The sequence below is a fragment of the Manihot esculenta genome, chromosome 14, assembly GCF_001659605.2.
Source record: "Manihot esculenta cultivar AM560-2 chromosome 14, M.esculenta_v8, whole genome shotgun sequence".
Taxonomy (NCBI): domain Eukaryota; kingdom Viridiplantae; phylum Streptophyta; class Magnoliopsida; order Malpighiales; family Euphorbiaceae; genus Manihot; species Manihot esculenta.
This window is the reverse complement of record NC_035174.2, coordinates 1208627-1229208: the sequence shown is the minus strand read 5'-3', so window position 1 is coordinate 1229208 and position 20582 is coordinate 1208627. Positions and strand designations below refer to the sequence as shown.

The window sequence follows — 20582 nt, the reverse complement described above, 5'->3', positions numbered from 1 at the left end:
GTTGGCCAAAACCCGCAGTTTAATAGTCAAGTGCATTGTACTTAATTTCAGATGTTTGGGATTCAAAACCAAAATTTAAATATTATCAGCCATGAGAAATTTAAATATTATCAGCAGAAGAGGAAAGAAAAAAAATATATATATATATAGGTGGTGTTGTTTTCCTGATGTAATACACACCAACCCAGACACATGTTACCTCACATGCACAACCCATTTGGCCATTTCTGATTTCTCTTCCGTTTTATGCCACTTTTGTAATAAACTCACCCATCTCGAGGGCATTAAGGTCAACCAAATTGGTGGATGGATATACCAACTGCACTGCTCCAATTTCTAGCTTCTCCTCATCTTAGAGAAGAGCAAAGCAAAATGGTTTTTAATATTTAACTTGCATCTTTTTTTTCTCTTTTAAAGAAATTTTATGTCTTTCATTGCATTGCTAGTTGGCATCAAACAACACCACTCTTTGCAGCATCTTTGTGAGGAGAAAATATTTAGAGGGAGATTAGTTTTCCCACTTTTTGTGCTTGTTCTGTGTCCTGGTCTGATATATTCTGCTTTTCCAGTGGCTTCTTCTTTCTTTTTTCTTCTTCTTCTTTTTTTTTTTTTTTTTTGTTAATATTATCTTCTTCAGTCGAGTGGTATCTAAGTGGGTTGTTGCCGGATTTGATAGTTAATTATTGTTTCGTATAAAATCCAGCAAGATTGGCCCCCTTGGTCTCTGTCCTTGCTCTGTTTCACTTCAACTGAATCACATGGATTTGGTATGGTTTACTCCAGGTGATTTTCTGGAGATGGATTCTTGATTTCTCCACATTTGTTATTGATCTGATCGAAACAGCAACAAATAGAGTAGAAAATGGAATCCGATCTCCAACATCACCATCATTTCCTTCATGATCATCACCAACACCAGCAACATCACCAGAAACAAATGAACTCTGGCTTGATGAGGTACCAATCTGCGCCAAGCTCGTTTTTCACCGGTTTCCTAGACAGGGAATCCTGCGAAGAGTTCCTTAACAAGCCAACGAGCCCTGAAACAGAAAGAATTTTCGCAAGATTTCTGGCCAATTCTGGTGGCGACACAGAGAACATGTTAAACCAAAACTTTGGAGTAATTAAGCAAGAATCTCCAGTGGGAGAAGCAGTGGCACAAGTTAATCAGCAAGCACAGATTAATGATACAACGTTTCATCAGCAGGAGCAGCAGCAAAAGAGCAATTATTCCTCCTCCGCTTCACAGAGCTTTTATCAAAACCAATCAAGACCACCATTACCAGATCAGAGTTCAGGTTCTGGTATGGATTATAGGATGGTGACTTCAATGGGAATGGAGCATTTGCCACAGGTGAAGAGTTCTAATTCGAATCTAGTTCGGCACAGTAGCTCCCCTGCAGGGCTTTTCTCCAACATAAATATTGAAATGGAAAATGGTACACTGTTATTGCTTTTCAGTTTGATAAAGTTTTGCTTTTGAGTTTCCTCTTATGCTTTTCATAATAACTTATTTGAATTAACCAATCAATGGATGCTTTCATATGAAACCTGAAAGAAAAATGAGAAAACAAGGCGAAAAACAAAAAGGGAAAAGTCAGACAAGATTGTGTTTTCTCAACAACTTGTGCTGTAAATCGATACTTGAAGTATTAAATTTTGATTAATTTCTTTTTGGTTTTCTGATAACCAATCATCAGAAAGTGGGCTTAAAAAATTATTGTAGCATATATAATAGGCCAAGTTGTTTGATCTTGTACTTACCAATAATATCAGAGTGACCATTCTAGTTATTGTCTGTTGAGAAGCTTAAGTTTTGGCAAATGGTAGGCTATGCTGTATTGAGAGGCATGGGAGAATTTGGAGCAGGTAATAGAGAAACATCTTATTCTGCAGCTAGTAGGCCCCCTCCTCCTTCTTCAGGGCGAATGAGTCCAATTGCTGAAATCGGGAACAAAAACATGGGAGAAAATAGCCCTGAGAATAGTGGTTTTGGTGAAACTCGCAGCAACAATTATGTCACAGGTTTCCCAATTAGTTCTTGGGATGATACAAGTGTTATGTCTGCTGGTGCGAAAAGACTAACAGATGATGATAGAACACTTTCTGGGGTAAATGCATCTGAAACTCAGGTAGCACATTATGGTTCCATGTGTTGTTTGTTTCTAGATATAGAAAAGAAGATCTTCTTGTCATTCTTGTTAATGAACAGGACGTGGATGCCGGAAATCATCCTCCTCTGTTGGCTCATCATTTGAGTTTGCCAAAAACCTCAGCTGAACTGTCTGCCATTGAAAAGTTCCTACAGTTGCAAGATTCTGTGCCTTGCAAGATTCGGGCTAAGCGTGGCTGTGCCACTCATCCAAGGAGCATTGCTGAGCGGGTAATCTTCTCTTCACCATTAATACATTGATCGTTTCTTCTTATTTCATTAGGCCTCCACTGGAGGTTTGAACTCTACACGTTTCAACTTCGTTGACAGCTAAAATTCATTGGCTTGTGTCTCTTAGTTCTTAATGATTCTTAATAGATTCTGTTGATATGTCATATTCATGCTTAATATGCATAGGTGAGAAGAACTCGGATCAGTGAGCGCATGAGGAAACTACAAGATCTTGTACCTAACATGGATAAGGTAGAATGTTCCACTAGTAAGATTAAATGTATATATACACATAATATACTTGTTGCGTAAACTGAAATGTTTCCATTTTTCAGCAAACAAACACAGCAGACATGCTGGATTTGGCTGTTGACTACATTAAAGACCTCCAAAGACAAGTCAAGGTATGTTAGGATTATCTTTGAAACAAATTAAAGGCCTTAGGAGTCTGCATCAGGCACTTTTCACTTGCATGTTTTTTGCTTCATTATTCATTTTCTTTTTGGGTTGTTTCAGACGCTATCAGAGACTCGTGCCAAGTGTACGTGCACAAGCAAGCAAGAGTCCTAGCAGAAATCTCCCAAGTACTTGGTTATATGTATAGATTGTTTAATAAGAACATGGAGATCTAAGCTAACTGTAAGATCCAATTGGAAGCTATTGCTAAAATAGAAAAGAATAGTTGTGAAGTTGGTACTGGTACCATTTGATTGTAATGCTGTAACATGGTACTGGAGTTTAACCAAATTAAGGTAAATTTATCTGGTTTAAGAAGAGAGAATTATGGTTTGGTTTGGTTTGATTGGGTTGATTGCATTTCACACGTTTCTTTCCCCTTTTCACTTTTATCTGTGCCAGAAAAGTTTTGCTTTTGCACTTTCTACGTTTCTATCATGAAAGTAAAGAAGAAAGAAAGATCCGTTCAGTGTTTTCCCCTTTTGAATATATAGCCATTGCCCACACGTGGGGGCAAGCTGCCCATTTTCCTTCTTCACCACTGGTTGATGGAATAATTAGTGAATAAGCTAATTAATATCTAATCTGATTTAAATGAGCTCCACTCTTTTTCTGGGGTCAGTGTCACAAGCCCTGGTGTTTTCTTTCTCTATTTATTTTTCAGCTGTCTTCTGCCTCATTTCATTACCCTTGTGAGAAAAAGTTAGATTTAGTTAAAGTGTCAATTCCGTTTCCCCATAAATTGTGACAGCTAAGCTTCGAGTTTATATTTAATTTATTTATATATTTTGATGTAAAAATTTTAATAATTTATATTTATTGAAATTTGTATTTATAAAAGCAATGGAGAAACGTGGCACATTTGTGATTGCAGGATGCTGGTAATAAAGGGAAACAATTAAAGAATGGAATATGATAATTTATGATGGTCTTTAAACAGGTAGATGAGCTGAAGGGTTAGTTGATAGGGAGTGAGTGGTGGTCACAGCTGGATGCCATGGACGAGTCACTATCCGAGTTGGGCCCAAAATCTATGAAGAAGGTGACTGCCATGTCATTGCTGACCTCAGCATCCCTAAACGCCCCCTGCCCTGCCCTTTCTTGCATTCCATTTCCAATTTTCAAACCCCATTTTCTTTTTCATAATATCAGTCCTCAAATATACATATAAACAATTTAAATACGATTTTTTTTATATCATGATTATACTTATTTAACATGCTGTTATATTTAAATATTAAATATTATATTTTTATTTATATTGAAAGTATTAAGAACATTTGATTACCGTCTAAATTAAATACAAAAAACCATCTCAAGAATCAAAAATTTTCTCTAATCATCCATCACTGGAAACCGCTTTTTACAATAAATTAATGCATTAATTTCAGTCAGAATTCGTGCACGAAAAAGAGAAAACTATACACCTACTAATTTAAAATATCATATTATATAAAATTATAGTAAAATATTTAAATTAACAATTTATTTAATTTTTCAATTGCACATGTATACACACTCCAATGCTTATAACAAATTTCCTTGTGTATATTTCATCCCCAAGAGTCTAAAGTGTTTTTGAGAGAAGGAAAAAGAATTGGAAAAAGCGAGTGGAAGAGGAAAAGGAAAGTCGTCGGTAAGCGGATGGAGGAGGGTTATTTTGATTTTTGTTCACTTTTTATTCTTTATTTTATTTTTACTTTAATTGTTTGGTTGTTTTATGATTGTCTTCGGGAAGGAGTCGAATTTGTCTTATAGCTATCCCTCGCTACTGTTGGACAGTAATAATAATTTTGTGTGTTTGTTTGCTTAGTTTGATTTGTTTTTACAAGTTTTTATTTTTTTATCTGTGAGGGATTATATTTTTGAATTTGAGTGAGTGAGGGCGATGGCTCAATTATAGTTTTAAGGGAGAGTTTTATTTGGTGTGATGTAGCAATATGGATTTGCATGGTTCCGTTCGGTGATTATGTTTCTAGAGGATCCAAAATCGGTTTAATGTAGAGTGGTGAAGGTCCCATGTAATATACGTGCAATAGAATTTTTTGTGAGCAAGTTAACCGTAAATATAAATTATAAATTTTTAATGGACTAATTTTTAATTTATTGTTTTATTTTTTATTAGAATATAATTTTTTTAAAGTTTTTTTCTTTTAAAATAAAAATTAAAAATTTTAAAAAATAAAATTTAAAATTTTTTAAATTTATTCAAATCCATTTATCTGTGAACGCTTTTAAAGCCTTCGTTATAATTAATTTTATTCGTTATCCTTTAACCATGCTAAATGCAATCTATTTGTATTGTTAAAAGAAAGAAAAAATTCATCCCACATACATATGTGTCCTCAACATGCATGCATGGTAACGGACTTGCGTTACAATTTTAATTCCACTTCATATTCACCTAATTTCAATTTTATAACATATATTATTACTTTTTTTATTTTTTCTTTTAGAAAAAATATTTTTAAATTTGAATGCTGAGATGGAAAACTTGCAGGGGGATTTACTACCTCAGCAATATATACCATTTCTCAATATTTAGATTTTATTTTTCTAAATTCTCATTTTTTTTCCTCTTAAATAGATTGTCTCCCCCTTCATATTTATAACTTTCCTTCATAAGAATTTAAAATTTCAAGCATAATTATAGAAAAAATCTTACGTATAATCGAGCATACACAATTATAAATAAAAGTAATTTTCCTGTACATTTTCACAAGGCCTCTGCAGCTGTACATAAGAAATTCAATTGTTCTTTCAAACAATAATTCCCATTTTCGAATTAAAATATGGGAAAAAATCTGAAATTCCTACTGATGCAGACAAATATTAACAGTTTTACAACCAGACAGAGAATGGAGCCAAAAAGAGAAAAGAGCAGAAGACACGTGTCAAATACCCAACTAGGAGACTAACGCTCTCCTTCCTTCCATGTTTTCAGCTTTCCCTCTCAAACAAGCTTTCAAATTTAATACAGCATCCCTGCGATCACGCTCTTCTGTTCTCTTCCTTCTCTCTTCTCGCCATGGAAGAAGCCGACCACCACTTTGACTTTTCCTCCGGCTCGCTTCATCTGGCTTCTACTCATCCTCCTCCTTTAGTCTCTCTCTCCCCTTTCTCTCCCATCCCTTCCCCCTCCTCGCGCAGGCTTTCCACTCACTTCACTCCTAGTTGCTCAGTCACCTCGGCTCGAAGGCTGGCTCGGGTCTCTCTCCAGGGACGGATTCTTAATGCTGAGGAAGCCAGCTCGGCTAAAGCCATTGGGGGTGACTTGAGCCGAGAGCAAATTGTAGCCTGGGAGCTGTTTAGCCCCATTCAGAGGTTCCTCATTGTAGCCGTGATCAGAGTAGCCGTTGCGAAGTCTAAAAAGAATAAGCTAATTTCACAGCTCAAAAAATCTGTGGCGCTTAGGGTTAGTGATTATGCATTGATTTCATTATTCCTTTTGGTTAATAACTTACTTTATGCCTGATGGATGTTTTTCCTCTTAAAGCAGTCGTAGTTATTCAGCTTAGGACTTTGCTTTATTAATGCCTTATTTATTCTTTTACTCCGAATTATATAATTGCTGCATGATTCTGCATAATTCATTTCTCTTCTCTGATATTTATCAACGTAATTAAACTTTAATGCTAAATTTATGGATGGATTTCTTATTTCTTAATCAGGGATTCGAGGTTCTGCTTTCAAATGCATTGTTTGCCCACTTCTCAATTTTCAAAATGTCTGGATTAGCTTCTTAATAGGTGCTACATTGTACGCGGGACTTCCGTTCTGATTTTAAAGACAACATTTGCAGGAATTATAAAATTTAGAATCTAGTGCAACCCTAATGTAAAATAATGAACTGATTTAGTTCAATTTTCTGTTGTATTTTTCATTCAATTACCTATATCAAACACATTCCTTCTGAATCTGGTTCCAAAATGCACAAAAAAGAAAAAAATCGTCGTTATTGAGGAACTTCCATGAGAACATTGGATATAACTCCTTATGGGATTGCTGGTTTTCAGGATCAGGTGCTATCAAGCATGCAGCAGAAGCTCGATGATCTATGCGAGCAGGTGAGCAGCATTAAGAACAATGCAGTATCAGAGGCCAATGCGTCGTTAAACAACAATGTAGAATCACCATCTGTTGATGCTTTTGGCTGTGATACAATTAAATTTATCGACTGTAGTTGTTGGCATTGTGATCGTCACCAAAACCTTTTTGCTGGTTTAATGGTGAGGTTCATACCTTGTAAATTGTGAGTTTGCACCTTATTTTTAATTCTTAAGTGATAGATTTGGAGTTATTATCTGATCTATGCATTCAAATGCTAAAATATGCTTTCATATTTTATTAATTTGTACTAGGGCAACTATGCTATGAAACTGTGCAAAGAGCATGAAGTATTGCAGTATAAGATTCCTTCAATAAATGAGGTGGAACAAGAGGAACGGCGCATGTCAGATTTGTCAGATTGGGCTTCAAGTGTTACTTCAACAGCAGATATCCAGGTAGCATACAGTTGCCATTAGTTACCTGGCCTAGCTTCTTCATTAGTCATGTAATTCACATAGATGATGGACAAGTTATGATCAAAACTGAACTTTTTGGTGGAAGAGTTCACCTCATAGATTAGTTCTACAGTAAATCTGTTGAACTCCAAATGAGAAATTGCTCAATTTGCTTATTCTGGAGTTTCTAAATGTGCATTCTCCTTTCCTCCCCGAGTGACTTTCTTTTCATTAGTAATCCTTTTTGTAGCATAGCAAAACAAAATTAAACGGCCCAAACTTTATGCTTTTTGCAATATAATATCCAACCAAAACTAGATATGGCCCCACTATGTTAGGATCCACGGACCTTATGTTATATGATATTTGCATGATACCAACTGCTTCAATTACATAAGTTCAAACATTCTTTCACAAGTCACAAAGGGAGTAGGTAGGCTTAAAGTTCTCATTTCTGTTAAGTAGAAGACTTAGCAACGAGTAATTCCATGATATGCTACAAGTCGACTGTTCATGTATTATCTATCATTAAGATTCATTTTATTGTATTAGAATCCTAAGCTGTTGTTTAGATTAGAAGATACCTTATTACTGCAATTGTAGGTTGCTTGCACCTCTGCATAAATATTTGTACTGTGGACTCTTGTAGCATCTTGGTTAATCCTATATCATTTACAGCTTAATATACCGGAAAAGGTTTTATCAAGTGATTTCATATTTCAATAGACAGAGTTTGTACAGTCATATCTACAGGTGGTTTCTATCATTCCTCTCTGTGGTTTGTAGTGGATTAAGTGGAACCTGCAGTTTCTCTTGAAAGAGAATCAACTGCTTTCTTTTATATCAGGTTTGACTTTCTGTTAAAGTCATTTTGGTATCTATTACAGATGAACAGATGCACAATAGACCAAGATATCTTCAACCTAAAGAGAGAGTGTGATGAGAAGGATGCCACCATAAAGGAGCTGGTTACAACTCTTCAGTCAACTGAAAATGCACGCTCAAAGGTATTATTACAGTTATGTTTCTTACTCAAAAAATTTCAATTTGATTTATTTACGTTTCTCTGCTCTTGATAGAAAACTGCAGCATTGGAAGATAGTATACGCAGGAAGAACACAATGATTATGAAACTTAAGAAGGACATGATTGTATTGGAACAAAAGGTGAGAAGTTGCCGCTAACAATACTGTTTCCATTGAATTTGAAAACAACCTACAAACAACCAAAATTCCTCTTAGAATGTTTAACATTTTTCATGTGCTTTATTGTTAATTTTTAATGGAAGTCAACTTGTGCAACTGAGGTTTGTGCAGAAAACAAGCTCTGAAATATGCAAATTCTTTGCACATTGCCATTTTAATTAAATAATGATTAATGTACTGGAACGTATGTGCATTTGTAATAATTTACAGATTTACAGTTTATATTTGATTATAACAGGCATGTGATCAGTAGGGCTTCTGACTTCTGAGAGTATCATTCTAATTTCCTGAGCTCATCATATGATTAATGAAATTTGTTGCAGGTGGTGCACCTTACAAGGCTCCATAGAACATCCTCCGCTCCGCCTAACTTGAGCAGTAAGGAAGTACCACTTTTGCTGGACAACATAGTTTATGATATGGACAGTAGTACCAGCCCTTCCTCTTCTGATTCAGATTCTTCTCCTTTGAACTGGGCACAAGCTTCACTTACTAAAAATCAGGTAATCTCCATTTAGCATGGTACTGATAATCCCCATTCAGATTCAAATTCCTCTGCTTTGAATTTTGAACCTACAGCAAGCTCATATATATTGTTCATATTCAGGATATGCCTCTTAAAAGTAAAGATCTTGCTCCAACAAGAAAGCAGACATCAGCATCAGCAAAGAACATGAATTCTTTGGCGAGATTAAATGAACGGCAAACTAAGTCTAGACCAGGAAGTCCTCTTAAAGAAATACCAACAAATCAAAAGCCTAGTAAACTCTCTTCTTTAAGGCAAAAGGAATTGTCAGCTAGTGGTGAATTTAAGAAGATTAGAAGGCAAACCCAAACTTCATCTACTGATGCAGCCCCAAAAAAAAGATGGGTCTAGTAAGTAATTCAAAGTTTCAATTTGAAGGCAGTGGAATATTTAATTTTCCATTAAAGAAGTTTTTGTAAATTCCACAACATGGTTGCAAAGGTACTTCAATGATGGCTATCATGAAACCAAAGAATGCTGTAAGAATGGCTTGAAAAATTTGACTTGTTCTCAAACTTAGCAGCCTGATTTCTCATGGTAAAGGATTGACCATTGAATCTTGACTGGAGGAATGTAGAAAATCTGCTTCCTAGATTTAATCCATTATAAATATTCAGTAGACCGTCATCAAATTGTTTGCCATGGGCAAATGACATAATTGCGATTGTTGGTTGATGTGGTTTCTGCACATTCTTCGACTGATTGAAGTTAATGGTGAAAGCGCATGTCATCGTTTCTGCTATTTTTGCAGGTATACGTGGTACACATTTGTGTGCACTGTGGAGGATATGGGGTGTAGGTGTGGCAATTTCAGGGAGAATGCCTATTGTCATACTTATGTTCAGGCCACTCCTACTTCATCTGGGTTCAAGAGTCATATTCCTGTTATATCATATTGCGGGTAGTTAAATTCGTAGAATTGCAGAAATCTACAGTTCATTGTTTTGGCTAGTTCTGAACGAAGTCTTCACGTTTATCAGGGTTTTTTGGGGTTTTGGTGTTAAAAAAAAATTATTTGGCTTTTTGGGTTTGATTCAGAATTATTTGCCAAACTAGGTAGCAGAAATTTGAAACATTTTATTCTCAGGCACCCAATCTGTTGATGTTTGTGACTTTTTCCCCATCCATCATTAATAAATTTACATATGCTAAGGCCAAAGTCCTATGTTCTCGAAGCACAGTCGCAGGCTTGGGAGTGTATATATGCTAGACATGAAGGTTTCTTCTCAGCTGTTATTTTATTTCCAAGAACATTTGTTTCTGAAGAGGAAATTTTTAACAGTGTTCTTGAATTTAGCCATGCACATCATGTCTAGTTACCTCCCATGGTGAAAATGCTGAGAAAATACAAAGTGATGACTTTTACTTGCAAAACCTCATATTTTTTCAATGTCCATTAAGGTTCTGAATAAATTTGGCCAGTGACCCTTGTAAATATGCTCGATATTCCCCACTGATGTTTGATTCAGGTTGTTTCAATTCCTGAACACCTCTTACAGTTTCTTCTTCTTTAAAAGGTACCAATGTCTTGAATGTGCCATTGTTTCTGTCCGTGCATTTTCTGGATGGGCTTAGGTTCATATAATGCATTGTTTGCATCAGAATTGATGAAGAAGGGCTATGATCAAGCGATGGAATCACTGGACTCTCTGTAACACAGAGGTTGTGCGCATATTGCTTCAAGTAACTGGTGGAGTGTTGTCCATAATTACAAGCCAAGTCAGTGGAAATATCTCCTTCTAATATTTTCAATACCTGCAGCATTCAATATAGAACGTTATAAGATGGTTAAAGAGAAGAAACTGAGACAAGGGAAGCAGAAAATATCCAGTAATGGAAAGAGACGAGGTTGTGGATATTTAGTAACCTTGGACATTCTTGATCTTTTTTCTGGCTTTGGTGAGATACATAGGCTGGCAGCATACATCATACGTTCTACTTCTTTCTCCTCATAATTTTGCTTTAGTTGAGGGTCTATAATCGCATCGATCATCTTCCTCTCAAGCAATAGACAACCCTGCAGTATAAAGATTCAACTACACACTTAGAAATGCATACTAGGATTCTGGATACTAGGCAAATGATTCTAAACCGAAAAACCACCCATATCTGAGCTTTTAAATGCCAAGTATGCAAGAAATATGTCCAGGACCATTAAATTTAGAAAAACTATTAGGCAACTGCAAAGGCTAATATTCTAAAAATTCTTGCAAGTTAACTTACCCATTCTTGTACAAACGGTTGTCCTGTAATTCTTGAAAACTCAGTAGCTTTAAAGCCAGATATGAGCTCCAACAGCACAACCCCAAATGCATAGACATCAGTTTTCTCTGTTATAAGCCCAGTTTGCGTGTACTCAGGTGCTAAATACCTACAAAGGCATGATCAAAGGGAGAAGAACATTACAAACTTGTGCATAAACTCTGCTGCATAATATCTACAAAAGATATATGATCTAAATCCGGAATGAAGTCTGAGAATCTTAGTACCCAAAAGAGCCAATAACTCGTGTTTCCACCGCCGACTGGCCATCTGCTTGCCATCTTGCAAGACCAAAATCTCCCACCTATATAAACTACATACTATTAGGATCAAATAGTTTAAAATCCTTGATACAGAAACAAGAAGTGTTATCTTCGTGGAAAATAGATGTCCTGGATGATGGTAATTTTTTTAATGATGTGAATGGACTGACCATAGGTTCAAAGTCATGTGTAAGGAGGATATTGTTCGGTCTGAAATCTCTATGTACAATGCATCCGACTCGGCAATCTTCATGGAGATATCTCAGACCTCTAGCAGCACCTATTGCAACCTTCATTCTATTGTGCCAAGCCATTACCTCGTTTGTCTCGGTTCCTGTGCATATTAAAAGCAATTTGATTATATGATTTGACAAATAAAACTCTTGAAAAATATTTCATATGAATGCATCTTTAATTCGACCTTACCATACAAATGCTTATCCAAAGAACCATTGCAAGCAAATTCGTAAATGAGGAGCCATTCTCTTTCAATGCAGTATCCCACCAACATCACCAAATTCCTGTGCTGTGCACAGCTCAATATTTCAACTTCTGAGCAAAATTCTGATGCTCCTTGTGCACTGAACGCCTTGTACTGCTTCACTGCAACAACTTGTCCATCAGACAATATTCCTTTGTATACTGAACCATATCCACCATCTGCCAAGAGATTATCCCTTGAGAATCCATCAGTTGCACTTTCTATCTCTCTGTAACTGAACTTCCTTGTTGCCTTGCCAAAAATAGGTGCCTTGTGCTTGCAAATGGAGCAAAGAGGTGGGGGTGTTGGTGGATGCTTAATAGAAAGAGGCATAGCCTTCCTGATACTTGAGATTCGTTGAAAGGTTGGAGAAGATGGGAATGCAGGCTTTTCTTCTCCAGGAATAATCATGCAATAGTTTCTGTTATTGAGCTGATTTGGGCTTTCAGGCTTTCTTAACAAGCGTGGCGAGTCGATTGATCTTCTAGTTGGAACTGATACTGTTTGTGTTGCTTTGATGACATTAGGTGTTTCCATATCTGTTTCCCAGCATCCAAAACATTGTAATCATCCCTATGGATTAAACAAAATGAATTAACAATAGGACTTAAAAACTTCTCTTACCAAATTTAGTCTTCAAAAGGCCACTAGACCTCTTTATTTTCCCATCCAAGGGATCACCAATCTTAAAAGCTGATTCATTATGAATCAAGTCTGATTGAGCATAAGAAGTAGAAGGGCTAAATGTTGTTTGCACTTCAACTTCTTGATGGAAATAATCAGAATTTAAATGAAGAATTGGGGCGTGGGATCTGGACTTAATGGTGGAAGGACTACCAGCCTTGTAGAACTGCTCCTTTCCTTTACTTGACAATGATTCTGAATTGAAGACTGTACTTTCGATGCCAAGACTACTTCGAGTCATTGCACTCACACTAAGTCTCTTCCCAGCTAGAGGGTTAACTGCACTAAGAAGTTTTGGAATAGCATGGTCTATGATTACAATATTGCAAGTCAACTGTTTCAGGCAGAAATCACCTTCTTTCTTCAAGCATCTGCAATTTGAATAGATCCATTAGTTGGGGAAAAAAGTAATAATTAATTTGAACAGGTTGAATATCCAGCTCAATCATGATTCAGTTAGGAAACAAAATGCTTATAATCTGACCTATCTAGGATTACCCAGTTTGCCTCCAGCTCTCTGGCTTCTGTGGCCACTGCTCCTAGTTGTGCATCAGCAACAATCTTCACTTGAGTATGAACCTGTATATTGCTCATAAGAAATTGTGAAAAGTTGATCACAGTCCTAACTATGCAATGAGGCCAAAAAAAAAAGAAAAAGACAACACAAGAATTTCTTACTTGCTTATCATGGGATAAACACAGTTGCTGCATCATCTGCATACAAACGTTGTTTATTCGTCGGAATGAATCCTGTTGAACTGTTTTATTGAAGCCATTATAATCTGATGCATTCTTCACCTTGTCCCTATCCCCAAATCCCCATTTCCTTAGCAGGCCTAAAAATGAGCAAGCAAAAATTTTTATGTCAGAAGCTGAGGTCCACCGCCACCATTTTCTTCAAAGAAAAAAGCAAACCTACAAGAAAGCAAGTGATTTGCAGAAGAAGGAGGACGTGGACATGGAAGCAATGCAAGTATGGTTAAAGAATCCATAGCCTTTGTTACATTTCGAAATGTCCATTCTAGTGCATAATCTGTGATTTCTTTACTAGCATCAACTGCTACAATTATCACCTCACTATCCATTATTACTTTCCTTTCTGTTTCTTTCCCAGGAATCTAAAGCCAAGAAATAGAAGAATAAGACACATAAGAAGCCATATAAGAGCTTGCTTGCAATAACATTTTTCAAATAGTAATAATTACCGACATTGATGTTTGAGATTCCATTTTTTATTTTGTTGGCTTCATATGCCAACAGAAAAAATAGGAAGGGCGAGATTGGGCTGCATAGGGTGAGATTTTGAAATGGTCTTGTTGTGTCTTTTAGCTCTTGGAGGGAACTGCAATTTCTCCATCATTACCTCTTTGAAACCTTTTAATTATATCTTCAGATATCTATTTATGACAAGGTACTAGGCTAGCTCTTCTTGACCTTTTCTTTAAATACTGTATATGCATATAATATATGTCATTTTGATTTCAGTCCTTTTCTACGGTTGGCTGCCTCTAACTCACTATAAAAATATTAATTAATTAATTTTTTAAAAAAATCCAAGAGCTGAAAATTTCAAATTAAAAATTGCAGAAAGTTTTAGAACTTTTTAGGCATCATGCATTTTGGTTCGAAAATAAAATAAAACTAAATAGAACTAATAATTCTTGACAATATTTAAGTTTTTGGTCATTTCAAGTAGAAGGAATTTTTTTGTGGATGGGAACAATTCCTTTTATTCGTCTTCTTCTTAACAATCTAATATCTGTTCATACAAGTACTTTTGATTAAAACCCTTGTTCTTTATGGTCACATAACTTCCAAATACATGGGTTTTTATGGAATTTTGACCACATTTTTTGTTTTAACGATCGCTGGTTGTAGGAATATATATTAAAATTTTTTATATATGATATTATTTTATAAAATAATATTTTTTTACATAAATTCACTCCGCATAAAATATTTTTTTCTAAAATTTTAAATTCAAAATAGTAATAGTGTATAAATTCATGCACCATCAATCAATAAAGAAAATTATTTATTATTATTTATTATTAATATATAATAATAAATTCTATTCATGAAATTATATTCTTAAAAAAATTAAATTTATTAAGTTCTGATGACGGTGGATGGTAAGGATCGGTAGTGGTTACGGCAATGGAGGATAATTATATATTTTATCGCAATAACTTTAAAGTATATCAAGTTTTTAGATAGTAAAATTTAATATATCAATCATATTAGACGAATACTACTTTATAATAATACAAATAATTTTATAACAACTACAATATAAATATATCTCAAAAAGGATAAAATAACCTTTTCAAAATATTTAGATAACTCTTCGTCCAATTTTAATTTACTTAATAGGGTTGAGCTAGCCGTTAAGAACAGTGCAACCATACATCTCATGGGTACTACTAAATAAAAAATTTTAAAAATATTTTCAAAACATTAGATATTTGAAAATATTAGAGAGATGTGTGAATAAATATATGGAATAGAGATTGTGCTAATACATTCTATATAGAATGAATAATAAAAGTTACATGTATGTGAAAAGTGAACAATTAAAATTATTACCATCATTAATATAATAAATTTTCGTAATTTAAGTTTAATAATTTAATTGTTTAATATTTATAATAATTATTTTAAAGTATTAGAATCATACTTTAATTATTTATTTTTATTAATTTTTTATAATTATTTGAATTAATAAATTTTAGTATGATAATATTTTAAACAATTAATTCTATTAATTTTTTAATTATTTTTTATCACATTTAATATTTTTATAATATTTTTAATCGATTATATATATTTATTTTATATAATTATTCATATTATATAGAGTATTTGTAATTAAATTATATTAATTATAATTTTATAAAATTATTTACTAAATAAATAATAATATAAAATTATAAAAAAATTTATATAATTTTTTGTTATAGAATTATTACTATATAGTAAAAGTAATTTTTTTTAATTGTTCAAATATTTTTTTATATGGTGTTTTTATCAAATTTTATAAATATATTTTTAATATTTTATTTATTATTGAATAAAAGTTATAATAAAATTTTTTTAATTATAAAATACAATATAATTTTATTATAATATTAATAATATAATATATTAAAAAGTAATAGGACATCAAAAGATGATATAATAAGAATAATAAATACAATAGATTTATATTTATTGCATTAGAAAATAATAGAAAATTAAAAGGTCATATTAAAAAAATAATAAATTATATTTATTTTAATAAATATAATAAAAATTATATATATTATATTATAAAATAATAAAAAAATCAAAAGATTATATATTAATAATGATTAAAAATAATAAATTACGTTTATTATATATAGTAATTATTATTTTATATAAAAATATAATTAAAAATATATAAACAAATTATAAATATATTTACACTATATATCATAAATATTTAGAATTAATTATATTATTTATTAATCCCTTAATAATTTATTTTAAAATTTAATTATATATATACATATATATTATTTACTAATAATAGAAATATAATTAATAAGATGTATTATAAGTTTAAATAATCATTTTTATATGTTTATAGTTAAAAAAATAAATATATATTAATTTTTTATTAATTATTTTAAAAATATAATGTTTAATTTTAAATTTTTTAATTATAATTATTATATTATATTAAAAAATTATAAAAAATTAAAAGTTTAAATTAGCGATCAGTCAGTTTGATTTAAAATTAAACCAAACCGAATAAATTAAAAATTAAAATTTTAATATTTATAAAAATTGAATCAAACTGGTTTTGATTAAAAATCAAATTAAATTGAATCAGTCTGATTTAATTTAATTCGGTTCGATTTAAATTTTTAATAAAATTTTTTATTTTTTACACTTTATTTTTAATATTTTAAAATTTAATTAAAATATTTTAATTTTAATATAATATAATCTCAATATATTATTAAAAATAATATATTATTATTACTAATCGGTTTGATTTAATTTTTTAAATTTTTTTAATTAAAATCAAATCAAACTAAAATAAATAAAAAATTAAATTAAAATTTTAAATTAATTCGGTTCAGTCAATTCTTTCAGTTTCAACGGTGAGATTTAAATAATAATAATAAAAAAAATTTAAAAATCATATATAATTTATAATAATAAAAATAATAAATTATATTTATTATAAATATATTAATTAATACTATTATTAAATATAAAAATAATATATATTAAATATACTGTTAACATAAATATATAAATTTAAATATGCTACTGATCAATCCCCCATCCCCTATTTCAAAAAAAAAAAAATATGCCACTGATTAATATCTCTGTTAAACTCCAACTTTTTATATATATATATATATACCCGGCGGTCAGACTCTCTTGATAGGCCACAAGCTTCATCTTTTTTTATATTAACGAACAAAGCCAGCATAGCCTGCTTTGATTTTAAAAAATAACATTTATTTTTTTAATTGTTATTATATTATACTACTATATTTGTATTATATTAATTTAATAATATTATTTATAATATAATTTTTTATAATAAAAATTTTTTATTATATTTAATATATTAATATAATAATACAGTAATTAAATAGTATTAATAATTTGATATCCGAAAAGTATTATTGTTTTATATTTTTAAATATTTTCAATATAATTTTTTTTATTAATATTTTAATATATTAAAAATAATAAAATATATTAAATATAATATTTACATATCAATAAATATATAATTAATATTATTTTTAATTACGATATTATTATATTAATGTATTAAAAATAATATTAAAATATATATTATTATAAATAATATTAAAATATTTTAATTTTTATAATTTTAAATATCTATATTAATCAATTTATTTATGAATGATAAACAATTTAATAATATCTAATGAAGAAAAAGTATACAATATGTTTATAATACGGTTTGCTATCACTCTAGCAGAAGAATATAGGCGTGTAGAATGATAATTATGCATTATTAAACGAGAAAAGAGAAAGAGAGATATATTAAAGAAACTTATTCAATTACATCTTGAGTCTATTTTTTATTAGATTTCAAAATATCAATTGACATTCAATAATATTCACAAATTCAACAATGGTGATAATTATACCAAAAACATTTCAAAACGATTTGAGTTCTGTTCAAAAAGAAATAAAGTTCTCATTTTATAATCTTACGGTTCAATTAAACCAATTAATTACGTTGTTTAACCTTTTACTAATAGAATCATATCCCGATGAGTTTCAGAACATGACTCTCAATCTATAAAATACTGCATCGTTCAACACCCCATTGAATATGCTAGCTGAAGGGTTTAACCTCAAAAGGAATTTTTTTTTTTAATTTTTTCAAAATGTGAAGAATGAATAATTAAGAATTTCTAAATTTTTTAACTAAAATTTTCAAAATGTATTCAACTGGTGTCGTTTTAAGCAAATGATACATATCAACGACGTCGTTCTTAATGAAAAAGTAATACCAGCTGTTACCTCGTGAGTACCTGTAGAAGAGGCGTTGTTACTTCGATTCGCGTATCCAAAACCATCGATTGGACGGTCTATCGACGGTTGGAATTCAACAGCGCCAAAGCTTTCAAACAAATATAAAAATGTAAAGTTTCCCGGTTAAGAAACCAATCCCATTGGTTGTTTCACATTGCACATTGATTGCAATCCGTGTAACACTTTTCTAAAGAATCTTAACCGTCGATAATCTGAGAATCCACGATCCAGATTTTCCCAACCAAAACAGCTGAGAGCACTTTCCCCTTCTTCTCCAATGTTAGCCAATATAAATACCCATCTAAAATATTGTTGCATATACAAGCTTCTTACTCTTAGCCATACATCTTCTTTTTAAACAAATACTCTTTTTCACTAATTACTTTGTCTTGTCAATGGCTCGCACCAAGCAAACTGCAAGGAAATCAACAGGAGGGAAAGCTCCACGTAAGCAGCTGGCAACCAAGGCCGCTCGGAAATCAGCTCCGGCGACTGGAGGAGTTAAGAAACCTCACCGTTTCAGGCCAGGAACCGTGGCATTGAGAGAAATCAGGAAGTATCAAAAGAGCACTGAGCTATTGATTCGCAAGCTTCCATTCCAGAGGCTGGTGAGAGAAATTGCTCAAGATTTCAAAACAGACCTTAGATTCCAAAGCAGCGCTGTTGCGGCTCTTCAAGAAGCTGCGGAGGCGTATTTGGTGGGGCTTTTTGAGGACACCAATCTCTGTGCTATCCATGCCAAGAGAGTAACTATTATGCCGAAAGATATCCAGCTGGCTCGTAGGATTAGGGGAGAGAGGGCTTAATTGTTTTGTTCATGTCTGCTTTAGTATGACTATCTAACTTTCCCTCTATACATCTGGGCTGTAATTCTATGTATTTTGGTTTTCGATGCCTTAGTTACCATGTAAAACCCTTTGAAGATTTGAACGAGTAATTTGAAAATGGCTTTAGATTTGGTTCCATTTACTGTAATGGTCTTCTTTCAATGTCACTGCTTAATTCTCTTCTTCGTTATTATTGAAGTTTGTGGTTCATGTTTCGAGCTTACTGGGAGCATCTGTTTCGAAAACTTTGGGGGAATGTAGTTTGGAGCGTTAATTGGTAGCAAAATCGATGATTAGAATGGGTATTTTGAATAGACCAATAGGAGTTTGTTTCTTAAGCGGGAATAGCAAGTCTAGACCGTCGATGTAATGGTAATCGAAGGTTGAAATTCATGTGACATGAGAAACGCGGATTACGATCATCTAATCTTGTCCTCACACGAGGCGGCGCACTTGAGCCATTGCCGCTGCTAATTTCAAAAGTTTTCTTGCGGGAGGGAAAGTTTGATCCTTTAATTGGGCTTTAAGGCCCATTTATGTTTTGAATATTGGGCTTGGAGCCCATTTAAACTTTAATAGTGTACCACTTTGCACGACCAATTTGACTCTTAAGGCTGGCATCCATTTTCCCGTCACTGTTGGGATCCATTTATTTTTCTTAATACAAGGAAAATTATCGTCTGGAGAAGTACGCAACTCAGCATAATGAAGGTTGTCTCCATTACATACATTGTGAAACTTTCTTGTACTTGCATTATTTTTGCTGTGATGATGAGTATTAGAGAATAATTATAGTTTTCTAAATATTCATAAATTATAACTTTCTTGCAATCATGTTAATAATAATAACCATCAATTAGGGTAACTTGATTCTATTGTTGTAATATAAAATATAGAATATAATCTAAAATGATCAGAAGACAACAATTTAGAGATGGAAGGTAATGTCATAAAGTCACAATCAAAGAGGAAGTGTACGAAAATAATTAAGGAGAGGAACCCACAATTACCAAAGGAGGCATCCGGATGTCTTGTCTTCCACAGCATGTCCTTTTCTATAATTGCTCTCATAATTTTGTCTACTGTTATCACATGTAATATGTCAAAAATCCATGAGTTATATGACTTTCTTTTTCTTTTAACAAATTTAAATTTAAAATTCCTTTATATATTATTATTATTTTTTTTAAAGGGAATGAAAATGGTTCACGATCTCAGTATATAACTTGGCAGTTGTGGTTAACAAGTAGCAAGAATAAAAGAAAAGCTAGCAAGCTAGTTTGGTAATAAGGTTAAATTAGAGTGTGATTAGAAGAAAACTAAGTGGAATCCGGTTTCCAGCAGGATGGAACAAAGAAAAGATGACAAAAACCAAAACATCATATGAGGAAAAGCCAGGAAGAATAAGCATAGCTTTCTACTTTTAATCTTCTC

General features: G+C 32.3%; 4 protein-coding genes across 4 annotated transcripts; 3 read left to right on the top strand and 1 right to left on the bottom strand.

The window, feature by feature from the left end:
• The first annotated feature begins 208 nt into the window (after positions 1-208).
• On the top strand, positions 209-3159 carry LOC110630743 (transcription factor bHLH122). Its single transcript, XM_021778302.2, has 6 exons — positions 209-1439; positions 1831-2132; positions 2213-2383; positions 2570-2635; positions 2719-2787; positions 2900-3159. Exons 1-6 carry the CDS (start codon positions 863-865, stop codon positions 2951-2953), a joined length of 1239 nt encoding a protein of 412 aa, XP_021633994.1. The 5' UTR covers positions 209-862; the 3' UTR covers positions 2954-3159.
• Positions 3160-5692: 2533 nt separating this feature from the next.
• On the top strand, positions 5693-10336 carry LOC110631200. Its single transcript, XM_021778942.2, has 8 exons — positions 5693-6254; positions 6856-7068; positions 7201-7344; positions 8232-8351; positions 8424-8510; positions 8873-9052; positions 9157-9425; positions 9827-10336. Coding segments are annotated over exons 1-8 (1401 nt in total). The 5' UTR covers positions 5693-5867; the 3' UTR covers positions 9828-10336.
• Positions 10337-10450: 114 nt separating this feature from the next.
• Positions 10451-13989, bottom strand: LOC110631198 (inactive protein kinase SELMODRAFT_444075). Its single transcript, XM_021778940.2, has 10 exons — positions 13685-13989; positions 13444-13601; positions 13250-13344; positions 12706-13136; positions 12027-12620; positions 11771-11934; positions 11565-11641; positions 11299-11446; positions 10943-11092; positions 10451-10830 (listed from the first exon to the last, which is right to left on the bottom strand). Exons 1-10 carry the CDS (start codon positions 13848-13850, stop codon positions 10462-10464), a joined length of 2352 nt encoding a protein of 783 aa, XP_021634632.2. The 5' UTR covers positions 13851-13989; the 3' UTR covers positions 10451-10461.
• Positions 13990-18628: 4639 nt separating this feature from the next.
• On the top strand, positions 18629-19286 carry LOC110631118 (histone H3.2). Its single transcript, XM_021778836.2, has one exon. The coding sequence runs from the start codon at positions 18717-18719 to the stop codon at positions 19125-19127; it is 411 nt and encodes a 136-aa protein (XP_021634528.1). The 5' UTR covers positions 18629-18716; the 3' UTR covers positions 19128-19286.
• Positions 19287-20582: the final 1296 nt, after the last annotated feature.